We start from the raw sequence: 27129 nt of genomic DNA on the forward strand, positions 1-27129 counted from the left end.
GCTCCAGTTTTGGGATACGAGATTTTAAATCTGATAAGTAGCTAAAAATTACCCTTGCTATGTTAATGAAGGGGAGGAGATCAATATGATAATAGAACTAAGAATTAGATTTTGTTGGATGGGTCCATCTGCATTTTGGCTAGAATTAAAGATGCCTGTAGATAATGTTTTGAGCTGTACAATATCCTTGCTTAAAACAAACAAAGCACAATTTTTGGTTTATTTTTAGAAGGTCATTACATTTAAACTGCTTTTTTTGGTTGTAGAAAGTTTTTTTGCTGTTGTCTGTTAGATTGCTCAGTTTTGCTCATGGAGCTACTAGTAGGAAGTCATTCATGTCTATAAATTAATAACAGAGACAATCTCATTTAAAAAAAAATCTGAACTCAAATGTGCATTTTTGATTACAATATAAAATTGTGAAATGGTCTCTTCAAAATTATATGGAAACAGCTAATTCATAGGTTAACAGTTCATCAATTAAAAGCAATGATGTGCCAGGCTAAGTATAAAATGACTTTTCTCATTCTTTTTAATTGTATTACACAACTAAAAGTTTCTGTTTAAAAAGATGTTCCCAGCCTTTGGATTTGTTTTTATAGAATTTTTGTCCAGGGTGTCTAGAGTGTATGGGTAGGCACAGGGCCGGCTCCAGGCACCAGCTCGTCAAGCAGGTGCTTGGGGCGGCCGCTCCAGAGAGGGGCAGCACATCCAGCGGTTCGGTGGCAATTTGGCGGACGGTCCCTCACTCCGCCTCGGAGTGAAAGACCTCCCGCCGAATTGCCGCCGCAGATCACGATCGCAGCTTTTTTTTTTTTTTTTTGCTGCTTGGGGCAGCCAAAACCCTGGAGCCAGCCGTGGGTAGGCATCCTTTTTAGCTATTCTATAAATCTGCTAAACATAAGTTTTTTATGTTAAAATTTTTCATAGTTGATTTATGTGTATATTGGTTTTAAATTGCTTTTATTTTTTTAAATCTGATATTAGTTGTACAAGTCACATCTTTCTGTGCTTCAGTTTCCCCATCTCTAAAATGGGGATAATGATACTGACCTCCTTTGTAAAACACTTTGGATCCTCTGATAGAAAAGCACTATACAAGAGCTGGGTGGTATTATTATTATTTATTACATATTATTGGGCTGCTCCTCCTTCTGTTTAAGCCAGTGCTAACACTCTCATAGGAATCTTGATCCTCTTGAAGTCAGCCTAATCTGTCTGTCTAGCCATTTATACTACACTCAATACTGTACTATCTGAACACTTTAGGACTGGGCCCTAACTTTTTATACTGATTTATTATTGTTTTCTCCCAGTTCCATACATTGTAATGTGAAAGCTGTTGAGATTTGAGAGTTGCAAAGGATGATCTTAAGAGTTTACAGTTGTATAGCTTTTTTTTTTTTTTTTTTAGTCTGGAACGATCCCCAAACAAACACAAGTCAGACACAGAGTTTATTCCAACTACCTTATGGGTATCAGATATCAGAGTCCAACAATTCACAGAATTGTTACACGACTATTTGGGGCTATGTCTTCACTAGAAATGCTCCTGCTGTGCTTCAGTGTAGCCACTCGCTACAGAGACCAGAAGGGTTCTCCTTCTGTCAGACTAGTGCTGGCAACCCCAGGGGTTAGGTCGGCTTAGCAGGGTAGACCTAACTTCTTAGTGTAGACGTGACCTAGGAGAGGAAGTGAAGAATATACCTTAACCATTTAAAAGTAGAGGCACAGTCTAGGTAAAGTCAGAATATAATTACCCAAATTGGAATTTGGCTAGGACACAGTTAAAATCCATACTGTTGTGAAAAGTGCTATGGTGTCTTTAATGACCATTGTGACAAGTTTGAGGCCCTTTGGGGTGTCACCTGATGTGCTGGGATGCCACTGAGTCAGCCTGTTCTGCCAACCTCGGTCCCCTTTTCCTGGCCTTGATGGGTTAGGCTCACAAGCCTCTTCCAGCCAAGGGCACAGGCAGGGCCACACCCAGCTGCACAGAGAGACACAGATCCGCTCTGGAAAGATTCAGCCTTAGCGGCTTGCTCCAACACTCTGATGCTCACTCCCTTTAAGAGGTACAAAGGTTTCATGAAATTCGCCCCCTCCCTCAATGTGAAGAGAGGTGTGCACACTTCTTGCCCCCCCGCTCCCCTGTTAGAAATTACATAAACTGGGTTATATTATAAACAAGAATTAAGTTTATTAACTATCAAAGGTGGATTTTAAGTGAATATAAGAGATAACAGACAGAAAAAAGCAGATTACTGAGCAAATAAAACAAAGTATGCCAGCTAATCTCAATATACTTAAGAAACAGGTTACAAAATGTACTTTCTTACCCTAAATGTTATTTTAGACAGGTTTAAATGTCTTTGATTTAGAGTTCCAGTTATATTTATTTTCAGACTGGACTTCTATCTCAGTCTGGACTCCCCCCTTCCTTCTCCTTAGGTGTCTTTAGCAGTCTTTTTTCTTGGATAGGCCATGGAGAGGAGGAGTCCCGTTTGCCTTCCTCCCCATCCTTAAATAATATTCACATAAAGTGGGAATCCTTTGTTTCCCAAATTTGACACCCCCCCTCCCCTTCCAGTGGAAAGTTACTAAACATTACCTGGGACTTCTTGTATCTGGTGACAAGACCACCTGACTCTGTAGTATCACAACATCCATGAGCCAGTGTCAGTATGGAGTGTCCACAGGAAGGCCAAGCCTTTTCACAGTCCATTGTCCTTGCTGATGGGCCATCCGCCCTGTCTGGCTTTTCCATTGTTGTACCTGAAGTGTTAGCAGTGGGCGTCACCCAAAGTAGCATAGCTGAAATACAGATATATAGTCCAATATTCCTAACTTCAGATACAGAAATGATACAGGCAAATACAAATTGGATAATCACATTCAGTAAATTATAACCTTTCCAATGATATCTTACAAGACCCATCTTGCATAAAGTACATGTCAGTTATGTCATATTCATATCATAATCATAGTTTCATAAAAATATGGAGTGAAACATCACAAACACAAATGGTCATGACTTCAGTTTAACACTTCAGTGGGAAGAACATAACTGACACCATTTTCTTCAGCACTTGGGGGTCTGTTGTATTAATTACAAGGGTCAAAAGAGTTAGATGTTAGACTCTTTCACTTTCTAACATAAAAACAGTGATACAAAGAGGTCTGTTCTGTGTGTGTGTGTTTTTTTTAAACAGAGCCCTTAGTTTACTTGATTTTTTTGGCAAACGCTTGTAAGCATTGATTTTAAACTTGAAAGATTATTGATTAAACACAAGAAAGAAACTAAAATTGAGTGATTATGCAAAACAAACAATTACAATTTTTAAGTCTCTCTCCTTTTGGAGGCAAAATATCAGTTTCTCTTTTACAGAACAACCTCTCTTTGATTAAAGGAAAGGATTAATTTTACTTTCAGTCTTGATGTGTAAAGGGTATTCATGTCTCCTGTTTGTAACAAATAGACACAAGATAGAGGAAAGAGAGGATAGACAAGGCAGGAAAAATACTGCTTTTGTTGATGTCTTTGGAACAATGGATGGCTGGATTCTTTGGCTGGTCGGTCAACTGTTACTTGGATACCCTAGACAGAATGGACTGTCCTGTGAATGTTCTGTCTGGGGTATCGGTAATGATTTCCTACTATGTCTAAGTGGAGTCATGCATGGACATGTGACTCACCCATGTGACTCCAAGCACTATCTTATCACCTGTGATTTTCCACTAGCTGTATTGAGGGCTTTGTTTGAAACAATGGGTTTCCCTCCACATGGCAAAAGCTATAAAAGGCCATGGAAACACCTCCATTTTGCCTCTTTCCTGCTCAAACCTCTGGACTATGGACTTATATTAATGGGAACATTCTAACCAAGAGACTGAGGTCATTCTAATGATTTGGAAGCAACCAGAGACTTAACTTAAACCAGCAATTTATTCCATCACTGCTACAAGCCTGAACCAAAAACTTTGTAATTACTGTATGTATTTGAGTCCTTTAACCAATTTTAACTCTCATGTTTCTTTCTTTTTATGAATAAACCTTTAGATTTTAGATTCTAAAGGATTGGCAACAGCGTGATTTTTGGGCAAGATCCGAGTTGTATATTGACCTGGGTGTATGGCTGACCCTTTGGGATCAGAAGAACCCTTTGTTTGATGAAACTGGTTTAAAGAACCACTCATATTTAAGTGTAGAGTTTTTGGTGGTGGTACAAGGACTGGAATCTGCTTTTATGATTTCTTGTTAGCCAGTGTGGTGAAACAGACGTTTATTTTTGTTTCTGGATGCATCTGCCCTATTTCTCAGCAGTTTGTCCTGAATTCGGTATTCTCAGTTGTGACCCACAAAGGCACGGTTACATAAGCCTAAGAAAAGTAAGTGTATGTCTACACTGGAGCAAGGTAAATATACCCACATTAGGTCTGATCATGTTAACATGCTAAAAATAGCAGTATAGCCATGGCTGCATGGGTGGCAATACAGGTTAGTCATCCCAAATAAAATCCCATCCTAGATACATACTTGTGGTGGTTAGCTTGTCATGCTGCCTGTACGGCCATGGGTATGCTATTTTTAGTATGCTAGCCTTATCACAGCTAGTGCAGATATATCTCTAGCGAAGACATATTCTAAGAACCAGTTTGACATCCTGGCTGCCCCCTAAGGAGTTGCTGAAGCTATGAGATGTACCTCTGAGACATACAATACAGCATAGAAAGTAATGGGTAATGAATGAATAAACTGATAGTGAACACAATAAACTTGTTAATCTAAGTGATAGTGTGTTGTAACTTTTGACCTTTCCCTCATCATTTCCTTGTGTCTCTTACATTTTTCAAAGCAAGTAAACTTTGTTTAATCTTTAATAGCAATGTCATCCTCCTCCTTTCTCCTACATCTTTGCGGAAAATTAAACAAGAAACAGTTAATTTTTCATTGGATGCTGCCAGAGTTTATGCTCTTCATTTTAATGTTATGACCTGATTGTGCAGGTTTTATTCATTCTGAAGTCCTTGGGAATTTTGGGTGCTATGTCTTGTATAATTAACAATAAAACATTGGTAATTGCCTTTAGTTAAAGAGGATGTTACTGACATGCAGTTGTATTGTTTATATCTATACCAAATTGCATGCTTTGGAGCAAGCTTGAGTTCCTTCCTTGTAAAAAATCTCATACTTGAAAAAAAAACCCAAAACTATTAACTTTTAACCCACCTGTAACTATTTGTCAGCACACTGAAGAAACTTAAAAAAAAAACATTGTTTTTCTAAAAGATAGGTTCTAGTCCAAACAGGAATTTATATGAGGAAGTCCTGTGGCCTGTGTTACACAGGAGGTCAGAGAAGTTGATCACAATGGTCCCTCCTGGCCTTATAATCTCTGAAGAGTTTATCATTGTCTGGCACGGCTAATTTCTTTATTTTGAAAGTCTGAGCTTTCTGCTCTTGCCTAAGGAATGCTATTCCATTCTTTTATTAAAAACAAAAGAGGAAAGTATGTTAGTTTTGAGATATTTAGAGCGAGATGGCACAGGTTTCATCCCGCCAAGTTAGGTTCCCCATTGATTTCTTTATTGGCTAACTTTTACCTATTCAAAATAGCAATGAACTTTAAGAAAAGTTGAGGCTCAGCTTGGTATGTGCTGATCAAGTGAACTGAGTATGGTTCTGAGAGACAGCAGGGACTCATGGGGTTCAAATTGTGATGCGTTGTGAGCCTCTCTTTATCTGATTTTTCTAGGTTTTTATACTGTGCTCATCACCATGGCATCTAAGTTTCTGAGTAAATCACTCAATCTCTATTTCCACATCTGTAATGTAGATAATATTTACTTACCTATCTCACAAAGGTATCGTGGGGCTTATACAGTTAGGGAGACATACTGCCCCCTCTTCCAGTGTGCAGACCCTTAATGGAGCAGTGCCAGTGTCAGTATTGTCAACGCTTCTGATTTTTATCATGAGTCTTATTATGTTTGGTGTTTTTATTGAAGCCAAAGATCCTGTATTTATTTCATTTTTTTAAAAGTAAGTTTCTAGACCTCATGGCTATGGAGAAAAGCTTGAACATATGACCAAAATACACTCTTAAGGTTCAAAAACAGAAGGCAAATTAAAAGCACCCAAAATGTTTTGGCTCCCCCCCCCCTCCCAAAATCTCATGATTTGGGAGAGGATGTGACTTGTGAGGTGTTTTTTTTTTTTTTTTTAATGCTTGGGGTTGGCAACACTGCCGTGCAGTTACATTTTTTGTCGGGGAGAAGGGCAAGGCTGCAGGGAGCCTGCACAGAGGGCCAGCATTTTCTGTATGCCACAGGGCACGACTTCATGGGGGTTGCTTCCATATTGACTGCAAGAAATGTAGGGGTGTGCTCATGGATCCACAACTACATATATCTACTAACCATTCCACCACTGCGAAGGGGCATATGAGTAACAGCTGTGCGGGCTAACACAATTCTGCCTGATAAGGGGGAGGGTTCGGTCCTGACTCTTGGGGGCTTCCATTGCATACCACCCAGTTAGTCAGGGTTTGCTGAGACGAGGATTTGCCCCATAACGTTTGTACATTGCTTTGAAGACCTAAAGCTCCATACAGGTGTTAAATACTGTTATTCACGTACAATTCGCATTTTAAAATTTGTTTTCAAGTATCCTTAACGTGCTGTCCACTGTAAGCCTGATCCAAAGCCCGTAGAAGTCAGTGGACAGACTCCCACTGATTTTAGTGGGCTTTAAATCAAGCACTATATATGTTATTCATTAGTAGAGTTCCTGATTTTTATGCAAAATTCAAATTACCTGGTTACTTAACTATTTGTCGATTAACAGTATTTGGTGTGCAGTATGGTTTGAATAGCACAATGAAGTCCACCTAAGGAAATCTCCAATGTTTTTCTATCACATGTTGGTTAGACAGATTAATCTATCACATAAATATTCCCTACTAAAGAACTTCATTACAAAAATAAACAAATCAACAATCAAGGTTGCAGATTGGTCTTGTTTCTGCACAGATACAGCCCAGATTTGGCAAACCGTGGCTAGCCATCTGTGTAGCTGCTTTGGTGCTGATCCCTACATGTAGACAAAGACATGCGGAGGTTTGGAATAGCTAACCTAATGTAGTTTTACTCCTGCTTTAAGCACTTTTTGAAAACCTTGGTCATTGCTTATTTTTCCCTTCCATTCCTGTTTAAAAGTCCACTGAAACATTAATTATAGTTTGTTTTTCAAACTTATGCTGCTGAAATACTAGCCCCTCAACAATAGCAAAGAAAACCTAACTCACCATCCTTGTACCTTTATGTACAAACAATCTCTCTCATTAACTATATATGTTTTCATGAGTTTGGTAACTCTGCCTCTGGAAACCCCAACAAGCTTCCAGCAGGGTGAATTTAAATTACTAGGTGGAAAACTTCAATTTAAATTATTAAATTTAATCAGTCCACCCTGATTGTTAGGTTTTCATGAGATTTGTAACTCTGCCTCAAGAAATCCCATCTTTTTAATGGGGGAGATTGTTTTTATTCTAACAGATAACTTCAGTTATTTTCTAAAGAAAGGTGCATTCTCATTGGTTGATATAACCATTGTTTCCATGGCAGCTAGAGTCCTCAATATTCATAATTTGAGAACTGAGCCTATCAGAGCTCAGAGAGGGTGAAATCTGTAAAATAGAATGAGACCATGTATGTGGATGATCCTGATGAGATACATGATTGTGTTTCCTGGAGTAAGAAGCCAAGTCACTATGTTCTCAGTAGCACAGCTATTGGGTCCCCACAGGATGAAACCCTTACTACAATACAAGATATTTTGTTCCATATTTATAAAGCTTGACCTCAAAAGTTAGATGTTTTCCCCTGATCCTTTCTTTATATAAACAAGCTGCCTTGAATGCAAAATTTTTGATAGAGGCTTGTGGGTTCAGCATATTTATTTTTTATTTAAACATTTTAAGAGATCATAGTAAGTTTAGGCTTTAATTATATTTTGTATTAAATTCAGATTTCATTTAAACCAAAAGCTTATTATAATTTAAATAATACAATTAAAACTTATTTTTTTTATTTAAAAAACAACAAACCATTGGCTTCCAGAGACAGCTGGATATACTTAGAAAGGTCTTCAATTTCAGAAGTCTGCAGAAGTTTCCATATTGCCACATTTGAGCTTTCCTAGCATCCCAGTTGATTCTCAGGGTTTTTAATTGTGGTGGTTTTATTTTCAAGCTCTTCATATTCAGTGAAGTACATTTGTGGCACGGTGTAAATAATAATAAATTAGCTGCAGTGCTCTCCAAACTCAAAGACTACAAAATAAAATTAAAAATCTGGCAACTGTACATGGCATACATGCTTTCTGACCCAGAGGCATAAACGCAAACCCTGGATTTTTATTCTTTTTAACAGCTGTCTTCTTTGTTTTGGATAGGCTTTCTTGGAGGCTGTCAAAACTCTTAAGTTTGTCATTGAAATATAGACTATTTGATTTTAAGTATCTCTGACTTCCAGCATGCCCTTTATGTTAAGTGCTTGACTGGTGGAAAAAACTGAAAAATTTAGAGAGACTGGACTTGAATTTCAACATATGTGTGATACACCAGCTTAGTGTGTTGATCATGTCTCCTTCTAGTGATTGGTTTCAGTGAATATGGATGATATTCTGGAGTCATTAAGTCAGTGGAATTTACTTTGTGTCAACACACTACTTTCTTTCTCATATGGTAGAGGCTTTGGATGTTGAAAGTCTCAGATTTGATGACTGCAGTGGTCTGTTTGTATATAGATGCATTTCAGTACATGTTGTTTTCTGGAGGTAGTGAGAAATGAAGGAGGGGCAGCAAATAAGCACTGTTGTTAACAAAAAGAGAGTAGAAGTGGAACTTTCATCATTTGTAGGGTTACCATACGTCCGGATTTTCCCAGACATGTCCGGCTTTTGGGGCCTCAAATCCCCGTCCGGGAGGAAATCCCCAAAAGCCGGACATGTCCGGGAAAATAGGGAGGGAAGGACCGGCGGTGCTTGGCTGGGGGCCAGAGCAGGTGGTGTGGGGCCGGCGGTGCTGGGCCGGGGCTGGCGGTGCTTGGCTGGGGGCCGGGGTCGGGGGCCGGTGGTGCTCGGCCGGGGGTCGGGGCCGGGGCCAGCGGTGCAGAGCCGGGGGCCGGCGGTGCGGGGCCGGGCAATGCTCGGCCGGGAGCCGGGCCGGGGGCGGCTGTGCTTGGCCCGAGGGCTGGGCCGGGGCCGGCGGTGCTCGGCCCGAGGGCTGGAGCCGGGGCCGGGGGTGCTCGGCCGGGCGCCGGCGCCCCAGGGCCCGAGCCAAGCCGGGCGTGAGACGCCGAGGCCAGAGCCTCTTGGCCTGGGCCGGCCGCCCGCTAGAAGGAGCCACTGGGCCGGGGGGGAGGGGGGGCGGACTGGGCCGCGCACCCCCGCCCCAGCTTGCCTGCTGCTTCAGGCTTCCCGCGAATCAAATGTTTGCGGGAAGCAGGGGAGGGGGAGGGGCAGGGGGGGCGAAGCGTCCAGGAGAGGGGGCGGAGTTGGGGTGGGGCCGAGAAGGGGCGGGGCTGGGGCAGGGGGCAGGGAAGGGGCGGAGTTGGGGCGGGGCCGGGGCTCATGGAGTGTCCTCTTTTTGGACACTTAAAATATGGTAACCCTTTCATTTGTAAACTTTCAGCAATTATTGTGCATGTACAGACCCACCATTTTGCTGTGTATATTGACCAAGATACAATCTCTTTCCATTTCAGTTGCCATGTTGTAGCCTGCAGCACTTCTAAAATTAGAATTAAACCACAAATTATTTTTTCAATTTGATTTATGCCTCCATTTTCAGAAAGTGTTACTTTTTTTAACAAAATCAGTTCACTTAGAGTGCATGGCAGTCTGGGGCAGCAAGTGCCTCTTAAGGGCTGTCAAGCAAGCCCCTCTGGCTCTGGGTGATGCTCAGAGTTGGATTAATAAACCTGTGCAGGGGCCTGAGAGGGGGAATGTGGGTGAACTTTCCCTCAGTGCAGAGGGACAGACAGCAAAAGCTCTGGCCCAACCTAAGCCCTATTCCGAGGGTTAAAATGGAACTTAGTGGTGCATAAGCGTGGCCCCCTGCACATAGATGGCCATTTCGCATTGGCTTGCTAAACCTAGGGTTGTGAGTTCAATCCTTGAGGGGGCCATTTAGGAATCTGGGGCAAAAATCTGTCTGGGGATTGGTCCTGCTTTGAGCAGGGGGATTGGACTAGATGACCTCCTAAGGTCCCTTCCAACCCTGATATTCTATGATTCTATGATTCTATGAATTGGCTCTGGAAGCAGTCACATCCTGCCCTCTCCAGGCAGAAGGAGGCTTGAGGCAATGCAGAACCTTGAAGGAGTTGGCTGTCTGGAGAACAAGGAGTAATAGGAGGGCGTTAGATGAAGTTCGCTCTCAAACAAATCAAGAAACACACATATGTAAACCACCTTTGGTTATTAATTTTTTTCTCTTACACAACACATATCAAAAATTTTTATTTAAGTATATAAAAACTCTTAATGCCAGGGGAACTTTAATCCATGCACCTCTTTCTGTATGTAAGCTTGAATATGGCAAATAGACATATTACACAAGAGACCTTGATTGTGTATATATTTGATCACTAGCTGATGTTGGCACAAGGCTTTGTTTTTCAGCCTGAAGTTTCATGATCCAGTTTTACGCTAACACACTGTTTTTATAAGACTGTAGACCTCCTGTGGGATGGATTCTGTACGTGATCTTTTCACTCTACTGCATGAAACTAATACCTCTAGAGAATGAAGCTATTATTCAAGGTTTTGATACAAAGAAGACAGTGTGCGCGTGCGCACTGCCATCAAAGGCTTTAGAAACATCCTGTCTCAGATTAAGTCTGAGAAAGCTAAAAATGGGGAGACAGGATTTTCATTATTAGGTTAACTGATTCATTATGGGCCTGATCCAGCAAGCAGAACTCCCACTTTAATCGTTAGGAATGATGTGCTCAGAGGCATTGTAGAATTGAGCCCCAAGTGTGTTATCCTGGGTCTTCCTGTGGCCAATGCCTAAGGATAAGATTTTGCCATGGTTATTTTTAGTAAAAATCACAGGCAACAAACAGAAATTCACGGAAGCTCGTGACCTGTCTGTGACTTTTACTAAAAATAACAGGGGGGCTGACTGCGGGGGGTGGGGAGGATGGGGGATGACAGCTCCAGCCCCGGCCAGCCACGGTGGCAGCTGATACCGGCATCTGACAGCTCCAGTGCCCCTCGTGTGACTCGGAGCCCTGGGGCCCCCTCTGCCCAGGATGGCTCAGAGCCCTGAGGCTGGTGGCTCGGAGCCCTGGGGCCAGCATCTCCAAGTCCCCACTGCCTGTGCCCACTCAGAGCTCCAGGGCCCCTGCCGCTTGCAGTGGTTGAGAGTTCCCAGGCCCCCACCCCGAGCGGCTGATCACACCAGTCCTGCCATCTTGGGGCTGGGGCTGAAGCTGAAGAAAATGTCACGGAGGTCTCTGAAAGTCACAGAATCTGTGACCTCCATGACTAAATCTTATCCTTACCAGTGCCTGAGGACACGGCAACCCCTTCCCTCTCCCCATCACCCTCCCCACCTTCTGAGGATGCCCCTAACCAGTTGTGCAATGCTGTACCTGGGTAAAAACTTTATATGTAAAGACGTCAAGCCTAGAAAGCAAATACTTCAGCCATATAAAGATGTGATACGTGTAAAACCAGGCACTTTAGAAAGACTTAGCTATTTTAGTAGTTCACTCAAAGCATATATGGAGCTGTAAAAATCAATCCTATTTGCTTTTGAAGCATCTGTTTAAATGAAAGCTCACTGTAGCTGTAGATGTCCCAGCTCTGTAATGATGCTACTTCTTTGCAAGTAGTGGGTAAGTCATTATGGATATACCTAATGCAAACTTGTAATACTGCTGATGATTAGTATGGGGAAAACTAACATGGCACACCTTAAATGGATTAAAAGATCTATCTGACAGATCTCAGAATGTAAATGGGGAATCATCATCAAATGGGTGTATTTCTAGTGGGGTCCTGCAGGAATTGGTTCTTGACCTGATTAGACACAAAATCATAACTGTTAAAGTTTGCAGATAACACAAAAATTGGGGGAGTGGTAAATGATGAAGATGACAGGTCACTGATACAGAACAACCTGGATTGACTGGAAGCAAACGTTACGTGTTTTAATGTGGTAAATGGAAATGTTACAGCTGGGAACAAACAATGTAGACCATACTTACAAGATGGGGGACAATATTGTGGGAAGCAGTAACTCTGAAAAAAATTTGGAGGACGTGGTTGATAATCAGCTGAATATGAGCTCCCAGTGTGACACTGTGGTTGAAAGGGTGAATGTGATCCTTGGATAAATAAACAGTGGGATCTTGAGTAGGACTAGAGAGGTTTATTTTACCTCTGCATTTATCATAGAAGATTAGGGTTGGAAGAGACCTCAGGAGGTCATCTAGTCCAACCCCCTGATCAAAGCAGGACCAACCCCAACTAAATCATCTCAGCCAGGGCTTTGTCAAGCCGGGCCTTAAAAACCTCTAAGGATCATAGGCGTGCGCAGCACATTTCATTAGGGTGTGCACCCAGGGATTTTATTTATTTATTTATTTATTTTAAAGGTGAACATCATAAAGGTTGGGGTGTGGGAGGGAGTGCGGGGTGTGGGAGGGGGTGCAGTGTACAGGAAGGGGATCAGGGCAAGGGATTGGGGCAGAAGAGGGGTGCGGGGTATATGAGGGGGCTCAGGGAAGGGGTTGGGGTGCAGGAGGGGTGCGGAGTGCAGGAGGGGTGCAGTGTGCAGCAGGGGGCTCAGGGCAGGGGGTTGGGGTGCAGGAGGGGTGCAGAGTGCAGCAGGGGGCTTAGGGCAGGGGGTTGGGGTGTGAGGTGCAGGCAGGGGGCTTAGGGCAGGGGGTTGGGGTACAGGAGGGGTGTGGGGTGCGATAGGGGGCTCAGAGCAGGGAGTTGGAGTGCATGGGGTGCATGAGGGGTGCGAGGTGCAGACAGGGGGCTTAGGGCAGGGAGTTGGGGTGCATGAGGGTGCAGGGTGCAGCAGGAGGCTCAGGGCAGGGAGTTGGGGTGGGGTGCAGGAGGGGGCTCAGGGCAGGGAGTTGGGGTGCATGGGGGTGCAGGGTGCAGCAGGGGGCTCAGGACAGGGAGTTGGGGCAGGGTGCAGGAGGGGGCTCAGGGCAGGGAGTTGGGGTGCGAGGTGCAGGCAGGGGGCTCAGGGCAGGGAGTTGGGGTGCAGGAGGGATGTGGCAGGGGGCTCAGGACAGGGAGTTGGGGTGCAGGAGGGTGCAGCAGGGGGCTCAGGGCAGGGGGTTGGGGTGCAGGAGGGGTGTGAGGTGCAGGCAGGGGGCTCAGGGCGGGGAGTTGGGGGGCGGGATGCAGGAGGGGTTCAGGCTCCGGCCTGGCACAGCTTACCTGCAGCGGCGCGCTCCCTGCCTGCCTGTCTGCCCTAGCCCCATGCCGTGCCGCTCACCGCGTCCCTGTGCGGCCCCTGGGGTGGGCACAGGGCTCCGCGTGCTGCCCTTGCCACGCCTCCAGGTACCTCCCCCGCAGCTCTCATTGGCCGCGGTTCCCCGTTCCCGGACAATGGGAGTTGCGGGGGGTGGTGCGTGGAGCAACGCACGGAGCCCTCTGTCTCCCCTACCCCCAGGGATGTGGTGCCGTGATGGCTGCTTCTGAGAGCAGTGCAGGGCCTGCGCCACCACGGGGGCAAATCCCGTGGGCCGGATCCAAAGCCCTGAGGGGCTGGATCCGGCCTGCAGGCATTAGGGTGTGCCTGGGCACACCCGGCACACCCCGTGCGCACGCCTATGCTAAGAATGGAGATTCCACCACCTCCCTAGGTAACCCATTCCAGTACTTCACCACCCTCCTAGTGAAATAGTTTTTCCTAATATCCAACCTAGACCTCTCCAACTGCAACTTGAGACCATTGCTCCTTGTTCTGTCATCTGCCAGCACAGAGAACAGCCTAGCTCCATCTTCTTTGGAACCTCCCCTTCAGGTAGTTAAAGGCTGCTGTCAAATCCCCCCTCACTCTTCTCTTCTGCAGACTAAATAAGTCCAGTTCTCTCAGCCTCTCCTCATAAATCATGTGCCCCAGCCCCCTAATCATTTTCGTTGCCCTCTGCTGAACTCTTTCCAATTTGTCCACATCCTTTTTGTAGTGGGGGGCCCAAAACTGGACACAATAATCCAGATGTGGCCTCACCAGCGCTGAATAGAGGGGAATAATCACTTCCCTCGATCTGCTGGCAATGCTTCTACTAATGCAGCCCAATATGCCATTTGCCTTCTTGGCAACAAGGGCACACTGTTAACTCATATCCAGCTTCTTGTCCACTGTAATCCCCAGGTCCTTTTCTGCAGAACTGCTGCTTAGCCAGTTGGTCCCCAACCTGTAGCAGTGCCTGGGATTCTTCCGTCCTAAGTAAAGGACTCTGCATTTGTCCTTATTGAACCTCATCAGATTTCTTTTGGCCCAATCCTCCAATTTGTCTAGGCCACTCTGGACCTTATCCCTACCCTCCAGCATATCTACCTCACCTCCTGGCTTAGTGTTATCCGTGAACTTGCTGAGGGTGCAATCCATCACATGATCCAGATCATTAATGAAGATGTTGAACAAACCCGGCCCGAGGACCAACTCCTGGGGCACTATGCTTGATACCGGCTGCCAACTAAACGTCAAGCTATTGATCACTACCCATTGAGTCCAATGATCTAGCCAGCTTTCTATCCACCTTATAGTCCATTCATCCAATCCATACTTCTTTAACTTTCTGGCAAGAATACTGTGGGAGACCGTATCAAAAGCTTTGCTAAAGTCAAAGTGTATCACATCACGCTTTCTCCATATCCACAGAGCCAATTATCTCATCATAAAAGGCAATCAGGTTGATCAGGCATGACTTGCCCTTGGTAAATCCATGTTGACTGTTCCTGATCACCTTCCTGTCCTCCAAGTGCTTCAAAATGGATTCCTTGAGGAATCCATGATTTTTCTGGGGACTGAAGTGAGGCTGACCGGTCTGTAGTTCCCCAGATTCTCCTTCTTCCCTTTTTTTAAAGATGGGCACTATATTTGCCTTTTTCCAATCGTCCTGAGTCTCCCCCAATCACCACGAGTTTTCAAAGATAATGGCAAATGGCTCTTCAATCACATCAGCCAACTCCCTCAGCACCCTCAGACGCATTGCATCTGGCCCCATGAACTTGTGCATTTCCAGCTTTTCTAAATAGTCCTTAACCTATTCTTTCAGCTCCTCCCCATACTGTGCTGTCCAGTGCAGCAGTCTGGGAGCTGACCTTGTCTATGAAGACCGAGGCAAAAAAAACATTGAGTACTCCAGCTTTTTCCACATCATCTGTCACTAGGTTGCCTCCCCCATTCAGTAAGTGTCCCACACTTTCCCTGACCACCTTCTTGTTGCTAACATAGTACTGGTGCAACCACAGCTGGAATACTATGTCCAGTTCTGGTGCCCACAATTCAAGAAAGATGCTGATAAATTGGAGAGGATTCAGAGAAGAGCTACAAGAATGATTAAAGAATTAGAAAACATGCCTTTTAGTGGTTTACTCAAGGAGCTCTATCTATGTAGTTTAATAAAGAGAAAGTTAAGTTGTGACCTGATTACAATCTATAAGTACCTACATAGGGAACAAATATTTAACAATGGACTCTTAAATCTAGCAGAGAAAGGTATATTGCAATCAATTGCTGGGAGTTGAAGCTAGACAAATTCAGCCTGGAAATAACGTGAAAGTAATTAATCATTGGAACAATTTACCAGAGGTCATGGTGGATTCTCCATCATTGACAATTTTTAAATCAAGATCAGATGTTTTTCTAAAAGATCTACTGTAGGAATTATCTTGGAGAAATTCTATAGCCTGTGTTCTACACGAGATCATATGAGATGATCACAGTGGTCCCTTCTGGCCTTAGAATCTATGAATCAATGCCAGGAATACTTTGTCAAGACTGAGATGTGTTTATTCTTCTATTGTATTCTCTTATGTCTTCCATAGACATCTCCATTTGGGGAGGGGGGATTTGTGTTGCTTAATCCATGTATTCCCCTCCTGGATATAAAGCATTAAGTAATATTTATCCCTGTTGAAGATTTTTTTAATCTTTTGCACCACCTTCCTTCTATAAAATCCAATTAAACGTTAATTGCATCTCATAGTCATGTCAAGTGAGCACAGCAATTTCAGTGGTAGCATGGTGTATGTATGTGGGAGATACAGTATCATTAAACTGATAAAACTCAGTAAAACTGCACCTGAATGACGGCTGATTACAAGCAAGAGTCTTTCAAATTAGACAGGGTGAAACTAGAAATATTCTGAATAAATCAGAGGAGTAGGGTGAGGGTGGGGGAATCATTTGTTTCCATGGCTTACAAATATTTATAGATATTGATGGTATTTCTTAACACACAAGTGTTGCATTCTTCTTTGCTCCTGGCTCAAATGTAAAAAATTCTTATTACATACTTAGAGGATTATATATTTTCTCTCAATTAAGATGCCTGTGCATAAGCTGATTGAGTCTTCCATTTCTTTCTTGGAAGCAGTAGGCATTTTGGCAGCAAATTGTGATTTTTTTTGAAAGGTTTTGCTCATACACATTGCTGATAATTAAGCATTACATCATGAGACTGCTAAACAAAAAAAATATTTTAAAGCATAATTAAGCATTACATCATGAGGCTGAAAACAAAAAAATTATTTAAAAGTAAAAAAAAAGCACTTATAAAGATCAAACACATGGGATCACGGAAAACTTCCTAACTAACTCCCTTTTAAAATTCAAATACAAAAAGCAAACATTTTTTGAAACTTAGCCAGGAAACAGATCGTGGGTATATCTCATAGTTTAGACTAAAATGTTATTGAAAGTTCCTGGATTTTGGGCAGTCCTTTACTCTGTAATTGAGGAAATTGCTAAAAAGAAAGTTCAGGTCTGAAGGTACGTACACATATTTATGCTTCATTAAGCATTGTACATCTGATTCAAGTTCTGCCCTCTTATTCTAGCATAGGAAAAGATGATTCCTTGGTGATTTTGGCTGTCTGGCAGTTTGAATTACCTCACTACAACCTGGATTTGTTGCTCCATGATTTACAATTTGTGTTTTTAAGCATAGGCTAGGAAAACCTGCACCTGCCCTTTAATCTGGCCTTTGTATATGCAGAGTTAAACTTTATATTATGGCTTCAAAATTTTAGCAGGACAAATGACACCATGTGTATGCTGCAGATTATTAATAGATTATCAGATGATTGTCACAGATGGCCGTTGACGGAGAAAATGTGGAAGTAAATGATCTCCAGGGGAAAATCATTGTGGGTCAGATTAGTACCAAAGAGAAGTTGGCCATATGTCTGAAATGTCTGAAAGCCCATTCCATCCCGAGACCTTCAAATGAACTGTCATGTTATTTCAAGTAACCAAGAACAATATTACAAGACTTTCTTTGTTTTAAGGTTACTCTGTCTACTGAATCTCTACAGTGCATCCTGGGTCCTATTGCAGTGAGTCTTAGAAAATATCCTCAGGATAACCTTTCTCTTGCTGTCCATTACAATTCTTGGGTTTCAAGAGTCAACTTGTAAAGGGACCAGGGCCGGCTCCAGGCACCAGCCCTCCAAGCACGTGCTTGGGGCGGCACCTGGAGGGGGGCGGCGCTCACCTGGGGACAGCGGGGCCGTGGCCGGGCTCTCCGCCCTCCTCCCGGCGCTCCGGCCGGTTGGGAAGAGCGGGGCCCCGGCCGGGCTCTCTGCCCTCCTCCCGGCGCTCCGGCCGGTTGGGGAGAGCGGGGCCCCGGCCGGGCTCGCCGCCCTCCCTGCGGTGCTCCGGCCAGCCGGGGAGAGCGGGGACCCGGCCAGGCTTGGCACCCTCCCCTGCCGTGCTCCCTGCCGGGGGTGGGAGGGGGGGGCAGGAGCTGGCCCTGAAAGGGACCATAGTTAAATGTATCCAAAGAGTTATTTTTATTATGGTAATTTCAAGGCAGTAGTTGTCTTGTGTATGTAAGTGAAGAGAGTAAATGTAAAAACACAGACATCTCAGGTTGCCATTTCAATTTTTCACGTGCTTTCAGCTCTAGAATGTCTCTTTGTGCAGCAGCTGGCCCATTTGTTGGGAATGGAATCAGCAGATAATATGAACACTATAGAAACATAAACATGGTGCCTCAATGGATCTATCCTTAATATGAAGAGAGAGGACAGTCTTGTGGTTAAGGAGTTGGACTGGAATTCAGGAGATCTGGATTCATTTCCTGTCTCTGCAAACTTCCTGTGTTACATTGGGGAAGCTTTTTGTTTGCTTTGGTTCACTATCTGTATAATGTAGATAATAATACTTCCTTTGTCTGTCTTGTCTATTTGGTTTGTATGCTCTGTGGGGCAGAGACTGTCTCTCAGTACATGTTTGTGCCGTGAAATGATGTGGAAAAAGCTGAAGTATTTAATGCTTTTTTTGCCTTGGTCTTCACAGACAAGGTCAGCTCCCAGACTGCTGCACTGGGCAACATAGTTTGGGGAGAAGGCGAGCAGCCCTAAGTGGTGAAAAAACAGGTTAAAGACTATTTAGAAAAGCTGGACATGCACAAGTCCATGGGTCCAGATCTAATGCATCCAAGGGTGCTAAGGGAGTTGGCTGATGTGATTGCAGAGCCATTGGCCATTATCTTTGAAAATTAGTGGCGATCAGGGGAGGTCCTGAACGATTGGAAAAAGGCAAATGTAGTGCCCATATTTAAAAAAGGGAAGAAAGAGAACCCGGGGAACTACAGACCGGTCAGCCTCACTTCAGTCCCCAGAAAAATCATGGATTCCTCAAGGAATCCATTTTGAAGCACTTGGAGGACAGAAGGTGATCAGGAACAGTCCATATGGATTCACCAAGGGCAAGTCATGCCTGACCAACCTGATTGCCTTCTATGATGAGATAACTGGCTCTGTGGATATAGGGAAAGCAGTGGATGTGATATATCTAGACTTTAGCAAAGCTTTTGATATGGTCTCCCACAGTATTCTTGCCAGAAAGTTAAAGAAGTTTGGATTGGATGAATGGACTATAAGGTGGATAGAAAGCTGGCTAGATTGTCGGGATCAATGACTCCATGTCTAGCTGGCAGCCGGTATCAAGCGGAGTACTCCAGCAGTTGGTCCTGGGGCCGGTTTTGTTCAACATCTTTATTAATGATCTGGATGATGGGTGAATTGCACCCTCAGCAAGTTCACATATGACACTAAGCCCGGGGGAGAGGTAGATATGCTGGAGGGTAGGGATAGGGTCCAGAGTGACCTAGACAAATTGGAGGATTGGGCCAAAAGAAATCTGATGAGGTTCAACAAGGACAAGTGTAGAGTCCTGCACTTAGGAAGGAAGAATCCCATGCACGCTACAGGCTGGGTACCGACTAGCTAAGTAGCATTTCTGCAGAAAAGGACCTGGGGATTACAGTGAATGGCAGCAGCTCAGGTCAGCGTTAACCCATCTCCAAGCACAGTATCAGAGAGCCTCCTAGGTTTACAATGGAGAGCGAACCGATCAAGCTTTTTGCAAAGCGAGCAGCTTTCTGGTCACAGAAGCACAGCCAAATTTTGGTGACTCTCCGGTGAGAGGCAAGTAAAACCATGGACTTTCAGCAAAAGCACCAGGAATGACCATGTGTACCAAGAGAACTCAAAAAAGGCAGATCTGCAGATTTTCCGGACAGGTGATCAGTGCAGGGAGCATATTAAGAGGCTGAAGAGCGAGTAATGGAAGACCAAGGACAAGAACTTTGGCCAACTCACCAACAACATGCTCATTTTATGATGACTTTGACTGGATTCTGGGCACTGTGCCCAGCACAGAGCCAACCATGCTTCATGATGACCTGGTCAGCTGGGACCAGGTTGAACCCAGCATGGGGACTGATGGGAGTCAGCAGCAGGCTCCCAGTGAGGAGTATGAAGTGACTCTTTTAATGAAACCAGTCCCAGAGCAGGCTGTGAATGAGGAACAACAGAAACTTCTTGGTCCCTATTCGGAAGAGTTGTTTGATCCCCACCCTGAGGAACAGCCCACTGCTGAGCTTGCAGAAAACCCAGTGGAGACAGAAGCTGCCCCAGAGCCCAGTATGTGTATGACTCAAATGTACAGTTTATTATTACAGTAATGGGGGGGTGGGATTTCTAGGGGTAGGAAGAAGCATTGCTAAGCCCTGGCTACCAGCGTGTGGCCACTAATGACAGATTGTATCACAGCACCTGGGCGTCCCCTCTTTCCCTTCCCCCTACACATCGAATTCAAAATGGCGACTTGGAATTTCAAACATTCATAAACAGCTGTAAAGGTTATTTTAACTAAATCACAGCTGTTTATTAGGGTCAGTCATGTTTTCCTTTCAGTAATAAGAAACTTGACACTCTGTAATCACTCTTCCAGGGTCTATGGAGCCACCTGTAAACAGTGAACTGAATTGGTGTGTTTGGGAAACAGTATTCTATTCCCAAACCTACTCCATTTCAGTTAGAAGTAATCCATGCAGTCTGCAGGTCACCAAATCATTTCTCCCAAGTACAAGTGGGGTGACAGTTTTGTCCCCACTGCTGCAGATTTCTGAGTGTTTGTGTGCAGCAATAACAGGGTAAGCCATGTGTGAGCTAGCACAGCATCATGTTAATTCCCTCATGGATTCTGACTCAATCCTGGCTGCTGATAGCTGCAAACTATTCCTGAAGCAGGACCTCCGGACAGTTAGTCACATTGCGGGGAAGGGTGTATTTTAGGGTTACCATATGTCCGGATTTTCCTGGACATGTCCGGCTTTTGGGGGCTCAAATCCCCGTCCGGGGGGAAATCCCCAAAAGCCGGGCATGTCCGGGAAAATCGGGAGGGAGGGAGGGCTTGGCCGGGGCCTCTTTGGCTGGGGTCGGCGGTGCGGGGCCGGGGCTGGTGCGGGGCCGGGCCAGGGTCGCGGGGCCGGAGGCATGGTGCCGGGCCGGGAGCCGGGCCGGGCGCGCGGTGCCGGGCCGGGGTCCAGTGGCGCAGTGCCGGGCCTGGGGGCCAGGCCGGGCCAGGAGCCGGGGTCGCAGTGCCGGTCCGGGCCCGTGGGGCCGGAGGGCCGGTCCGGGCCCGTGGGGCCGTGGGGCCGGTCCGGGGTCGCGGGGCCGGGGAGCCGGTCCGGGGGGCGGGGCCGGGGAGCCGGTCTGGGAGCCGGTCCGGGCCCACGGGGCCGGGGGCCGGGCCGGGGTCGCGGGGTCGCCGGGCCGGGGGCCAGGGTCGCGGGGCCGGGAGCCGGGGGGTGTGCCGGGCCACTGGGGGCCGGCAGTGCTGGGTGGGCCGGGGGTGGTCGGCCGGGGGCCGGGGCCGACCCAAGCTGGAGCCGCCGGGGGGCCAGCCTGGGCCGCGCCTCCTCCCCCCACACTCCCCCTTACTTGCTTCAGGCTTCCCGCGAATCAAATGTTCGTGGGAAGCAGGGGAGGGGGCGGAGACTTTGGGGAGGGGGCGGAGTTGGGGCGGGGGGGGCGTGGGCGGGGCTGGGGGCGGGGCCCCGTGGAGTGTCCTCCATTTGGAGGCACAAAATATGGTAACCCTAGTGTATTTTCTAGGTCCCCCACATAGTCCACTCCACTCACAAATGTGCTCTTTGGTCACTATATGTTTCAATACTTCTGCTACATACACTGCAGGTTTCCCTCCAGCAGCTAGGAATAACATCTCCCTTTGCCATTAGGCACCACACGAACAGTTATGTCTTCCAAAATATGAAAGGCCTGACAAGACAGAAAAAGCCTTTTGCAGTAAGGGCATTATACAACCTGCCCCTGCTTCATATGGCAATTAGTTAGGAAATTTTTATGAAACAGAAAAAAGTTATAATTTTAAACTTATGATTGTTTCTGCACTTACGTAACTGCGATTAACAAGGCTGTCCAGAGACAGTATGAGGACTGAGGCATCTCCTTTACAATATGTGTTAGTTCACTTTAGAAATGTTACATTTTATATCCTTGAGATGCCACCAAAATTAATTCAGTGCTCCTCCACTGAGCTGGTGTGGACAATAACTCTCCGTTTCTTGTCCTATTTCAGGACCCTCAAACTATACTGCCTACTTCTTCGGGAACTTTATCTGTGGCCCAGCATACCTCCACAGACTGTTCCAAAAAGAAGCATTTCTGTGATGAAGTTATGGTCGAAGTTCTTGCAAGGGCAGACCAGCAGGTCCAGTACCAGAAGAAGAGGGACAGCATGTTGACAGGCAGGAGGAAAGGTTGAGGCTCGCCACACAGGTAGAGGACAGGGTTTCAGCAAGGGAGCAGAGACTTCCAAAGCAGTTCCTGGAACAGGAACGGAGACTAAGGGAGAAGGACAGTGCTCAACAGAGAGAACTGTTTCAGCAACTTATCTTCATAATGGCTGCAATAGTCACATCTCTTGCTGCCTCCCCAACTCCATGGTATGATCACGTGCAATGTACCCTCAGTCCTTCAGCAGCTTGAACAGCTCTGTGTCAGGATGGCCCATGCATTCAGGACTCATGAGTGGCTGGGCAGGGCAACTAAACCCCGTGCAGCCATCCTTCATCAACGCCTTTCCGGTGGAAACCTCCCCTCCCTTCTTCCACTGCTAAGTGGGGGGAAAATGTGTAAAGAAGGGAAAGAAGAATGTGGGGTCAGTGGTGATGTAGCAGTAGGGGGATTATGTCGTGTATTAACTATTTTCTGCTCTTTTTGTGTGTGTGTGTGTGTGTGTGTGTGTGTGTGTGTGTGTAGGGTTTGTAATGGCAGCTGGCCTGCCGAACGCTGTGTGTGTTTTACTATTTTAAGACATGTTTACAAATAATGTTTATATTTTCAAGAAAGTGTATTGCTATCTCTGCATCACATCATACAATCATGATTGAGATGACAGAGCTAAAAATGTGTTTAGGAGCAATTAAGCACCAGTAAGAAAACCGTATTCCTCTATTTAGCTTGATACCTCAATTCACATTTCAGTACATTCCATTCTACCTTCTCCCCCCCCACACACAACCAAATTCATTATTCATCATGTCATTCAGACTTACATCGCATGTCAGTCACTCACATCTCTCCCAAGCACTGCCCCGCGCCAAAAAATTAATAAGCCACTTTCCCCCCACAAGCACATTCCTATGGGCACTATGCTCCCTCTTCCATTGGGCCATGCAAGTCCATAATGTGAGAACACATAGCACCCCTGACTTCTGCTGCCCAGGTGCAATCAGCTCCCTGAGTGGTAGCTGCAGTTTCTGGCTGGGGGCACCAATCCAGCGACCCTCATTGTCATAGGTCTATTCAGGGGGAAATGGCTCAACTCTGGCTTCACAAAAGTTGTGAAGAGCACAGCAAGCCACAATCCTGCAATCAGCACTTATGACACTGGAATCCAAATGGACCTCCAATGGGATTTTAATCTGCCAAAAGCACATTTAGCTACCATCCTACACATGCTGAGAATGTAATTAAACCTTCTTTTGCCAGGGCCTCTGAAATTAGGGTGTGGTTTTGTAAGTCAAAGCAAAAGGGATGCACGGGCTCCCCCACAATAACAGTGGGGACAGTAACGCCGTTTAAGTAAATGTCATTTGGTGGGAATAGTGTCCCAGCCTATCTATGAATGTAGACTCCTGAGCAGCAAAAAACTCTAGCATTGTGAACTTTTCAAGTGCAGCCCATGTAAACATTCATAAATCTGCCTCTGTGGTCCACAAGGGCCTGTATAACCATGGAGCAGCACCCTTTCCAATTTGTGTACTCATCTGCTCCTTGAGGAGGGCAAACTATGGGCACATGAGTCCCATCAGTGGCCCTGGCACAGTTAGGAAACCCCATTCTCTCAGAGCCAGTAATTACCTCCGGAATATCTTTAATGCCTGCCACCCTGGGGTAACCCACACTCCTGATTGCCTCAGTTACCTACCACTTTATCCACGGTCGACTTTCCAACCCCAAACTGACTGGCAACAAACTTGTAGCAGCCAAGGGTAGCCAGCTTCCAGTACGTTATCGCAACCTACTTCTGGACTGCCAAGGATGACTTCAGATGTGTCTCTTTATGCTGGGGACAAGCTGCTCACAAAGCTTCAGAAATGTAGCTTTCTTCATGTGAAAGTTCTGGATCTACTCCTGGTCATCCCAGGTCTGTATGATGATGTGATCCCACCTATCTGTGCTTGTGGCTTTGCTCCAGAAGTGGTGCTACATAGGGGGCATCCGCGGCTATGCAGTTATATTGAGCAGCATCTGTCAGTGCAAGTCTGAGATGCCAGGGTACTCTTCCTCCTCTGCCACCTCCTCTTCTTGCAGCTCCTTCAGGAAATCCGTCAGGTACCTTTGGGGGAACAGAAAACACCGCCAAAATGTCCACGAGCGCCTCCAATGCTGTGCCAGTTTTCTGACACGGGAGTGAAAGTGCAAGAAAGAGAAGTTCATCAAAAGGCACCTCATGCAGGTTGCTGGCTCCGAGAGCTGGGAGTGCATAGACCAAAATGACTGCTTGGCAGGCTGTGTTTGGCAGGCTGTTCAGACTTCCTATAACATGCAGGTCTGGCAGGAAAATTTTCCCACAGTGTACCACAGTCCTAGGGCTCGAACAGCCACATTTTGGGGGGAAGGAGGCTCTTGGGACTCTGGGATATGATTACTTTGACTTGGATCTGCGCACTGCCATGTGGATGCCAGAACCCTAGGTTCGAGCGCATGTTAGAAAAGTCTTAATGTAGGGTTAAAATACAATGTAGCTGCTCAAGTCTAGGGTTCCCTAACATGGGTCAGATGACTCAAGTCCCACTAACCCTGGGCTTACATTTCAGTGTAGACATACCCACTAGGGCTGTTACTCCCTCCCTTGCAGGGGTACAGATTGGGTCTTTGCTTCACCATCTACCATCCCAGGGTGCCAGCCAGCATAGCCAAGCTGATCTGGAGGGGGCAGTAATTTGCTATTGGCATAGACCCACTGGATCAATTTTGATCAGCTCCTGATGCAATGCAGCTTACTCAGAGCAGAATGTAATGTTGCAATCTAGTCCACTATGAGAAAAAAAAAACAGAAAACATAGCGAGAGAATGCCACAGAGATTCTTTAACATCCCACCGTATGAAAGAGAATCTCATTTCAGACAGTTAATGCCAGAGTTTTATTTTCTCTGTCAACTAACCGTAAATATAACTTCTGGGTGCAATGCAACAATGAGTGCCCTGTAATTCCACTACGCTGTGGAGTACCTGCAGTCTTCTACACTTCCGAATAGCTGACTCAGCTGTTTGGGTGCCCCTGGTTTTGCCTGAAAACTATTGCCAGACTTCATTCTCATTTCAGCTTTCAAACAAGTCAGATCTACAGCTTTCCTGTCATCACAAATGTTGTGTAGCCACATGAAATGTTTGAATCATTTTGAAAGATTCCATTCTTTTTCCCTCCCAAAGTGTCCACTTAACTTTCTGACATCAGCAGTTTGAACATCACACTTTGAAATCAGAGCATCAATGATCTGTGCCACAAGTGGGTTTCTTGATATTCTGGCTTCTGTGACATGCCGTGTGGGACACGGATTCTTATTTAACAGCAAAAAGTGAAAGAGAGCCAAAAAAACATGGGTGGGGGAGGGAGGAATGTAAACTCCTTGGCTGATGCTGCCAAAGTTTCTAAAATGTTCAGCATCTCTTCACTGTTACAACAAAAAAACAAAATGAAAAACCAAGAACAAAACTCTCCTGCAGATTACTTGGCTCATATTCACTCACAGACTGTGTTTACTTAGAAAGCAAAAATATGAACTTGTGATAGGAGTTCAAGGCAAAAGCTCCATCTGGTCTGGAGTTCCTGTCTAATAATCTTTGTCTTTGAGCTTCATCTTTCTTTCCTTTTTCTGTTCTTGCTAGGGTTGCCAACTGTCTAATCTCACAAACCCAAATGCCCTTCCCCTGCCCTGAGGCCATGCCCCTTCCCTGTGACCACGCCCTACTCCTCCATCCCCCCTACCCCACCCTTACTCACTTTCACTGGGCTGTGGCAGGGGGTTGGGCTGTGGTAGGGGGTGTGGGCTCTGGGCTGGGGCCAAGAGCTTTGGAGAGTGAGAGGGGGCTCTGGGCTGAGCCTGGGGCAGGAGGTTGGGGTGCAGGAGGGGGTGCAAGCTCTTGGAGGGAGTTTGGATACTAGAGGGGACTCAAGGCTGGGGCAGGGATTGGGGTGTGGGAGGAGGTGAGGGGTGTGGCCTCTGGGAGGGAGTTTGGGTGCAGGAGGGGGCTCAGGGCTGGGGCAGGGGCTTGGGTTGCTGGAGGGGATGAGGGGTGCTGGCTCTGGGAGGGAGTTTGGGTGCAGGACGGGGTGTGGAGTGCAGGCTCTGGGAGGGGGTTCAGGGCTGGGGCAGGGATTGGGATGTGGGAGGGAGTTTGGGTGCAGGAGAGGGCTCAGGGCTGGAGCAGGGGTGCAGTAGGGGTGAAGGGTGTGGGCTCTGGCTGGGAGGCTCTTACCTCAGGTGGCTCCCGGTCAGCAACGCAGTGGGGATACGGCAGGCTCCCTGCTTGCCCTGGTCCTGCGTCGCTCCCAGAAGGGGCTGACACGTCTCTGCGGCCCCCTGAGGGGGCAGGGTCTCTGGGTGCTGTCTGTGCCCCGAGTGCCGAAGCTCCCATTGGCTGGGAACTGTGGCCAATGGGAGCTACAGGGGTGGAGTCTGCCTTAGCCCCGCTGCGCTCCCACCCGTGGTAAGCGGGGCAGAGGGCTGCATGTGCTGCCCTCTCGGTGCGCCGTTTCCGGAAGCCAATGGGAGCTGTGGAGTTGGCGCTGGGGGCGGGGGAAGCATGCGGAGATCCCCCAGCGGCCACAGGGATTTGCCGGCTGCTTCCAGGAGCAGCGTGGGGCCAGGGTAGGCAGGGAGCCTGCCTTAGCCCTGCTGCACTTCTAGTGGCCTAAAATCTCCTAAGCTGTCTTCAGTAGCCTCTGGGAGATAGGGCCTGATTCCAGGAGACTCCCGATGAAGCCAAGAGCTTTGGCAACCCTAGTTCTTGCCCATCTGCTATGTCCCCCATATCAC

The 27129-nt window shown here is 46.2% G+C and overlaps 1 protein-coding gene across 3 annotated transcripts in view; it reads left to right on the top strand.

Moving 5' to 3' along the window:
* Positions 1 to 27129, top strand: part of METTL24 (methyltransferase like 24) — an 87703-nt gene that overhangs the window by 7136 nt on the left and 53438 nt on the right. The window contains exon 2 of one of the 3 annotated variants that reach the window (XM_054024272.1): positions 22161 to 22527. The exons of the other annotated variants lie outside the window; for them this stretch is intronic. Coding sequence (XP_053880247.1) covers positions 22525 to 22527 — 3 coding nt within the window. The 5' untranslated portion in view covers positions 22161 to 22524. The remainder of the gene's footprint in view (positions 1 to 22160; positions 22528 to 27129) is intronic. 3 annotated transcript variants of the gene reach the window in all.

The sequence above is a fragment of the Malaclemys terrapin genome, chromosome 3, assembly GCF_027887155.1.
Source record: "Malaclemys terrapin pileata isolate rMalTer1 chromosome 3, rMalTer1.hap1, whole genome shotgun sequence".
Lineage (NCBI taxonomy): Eukaryota > Metazoa > Chordata > Testudines > Emydidae > Malaclemys > Malaclemys terrapin.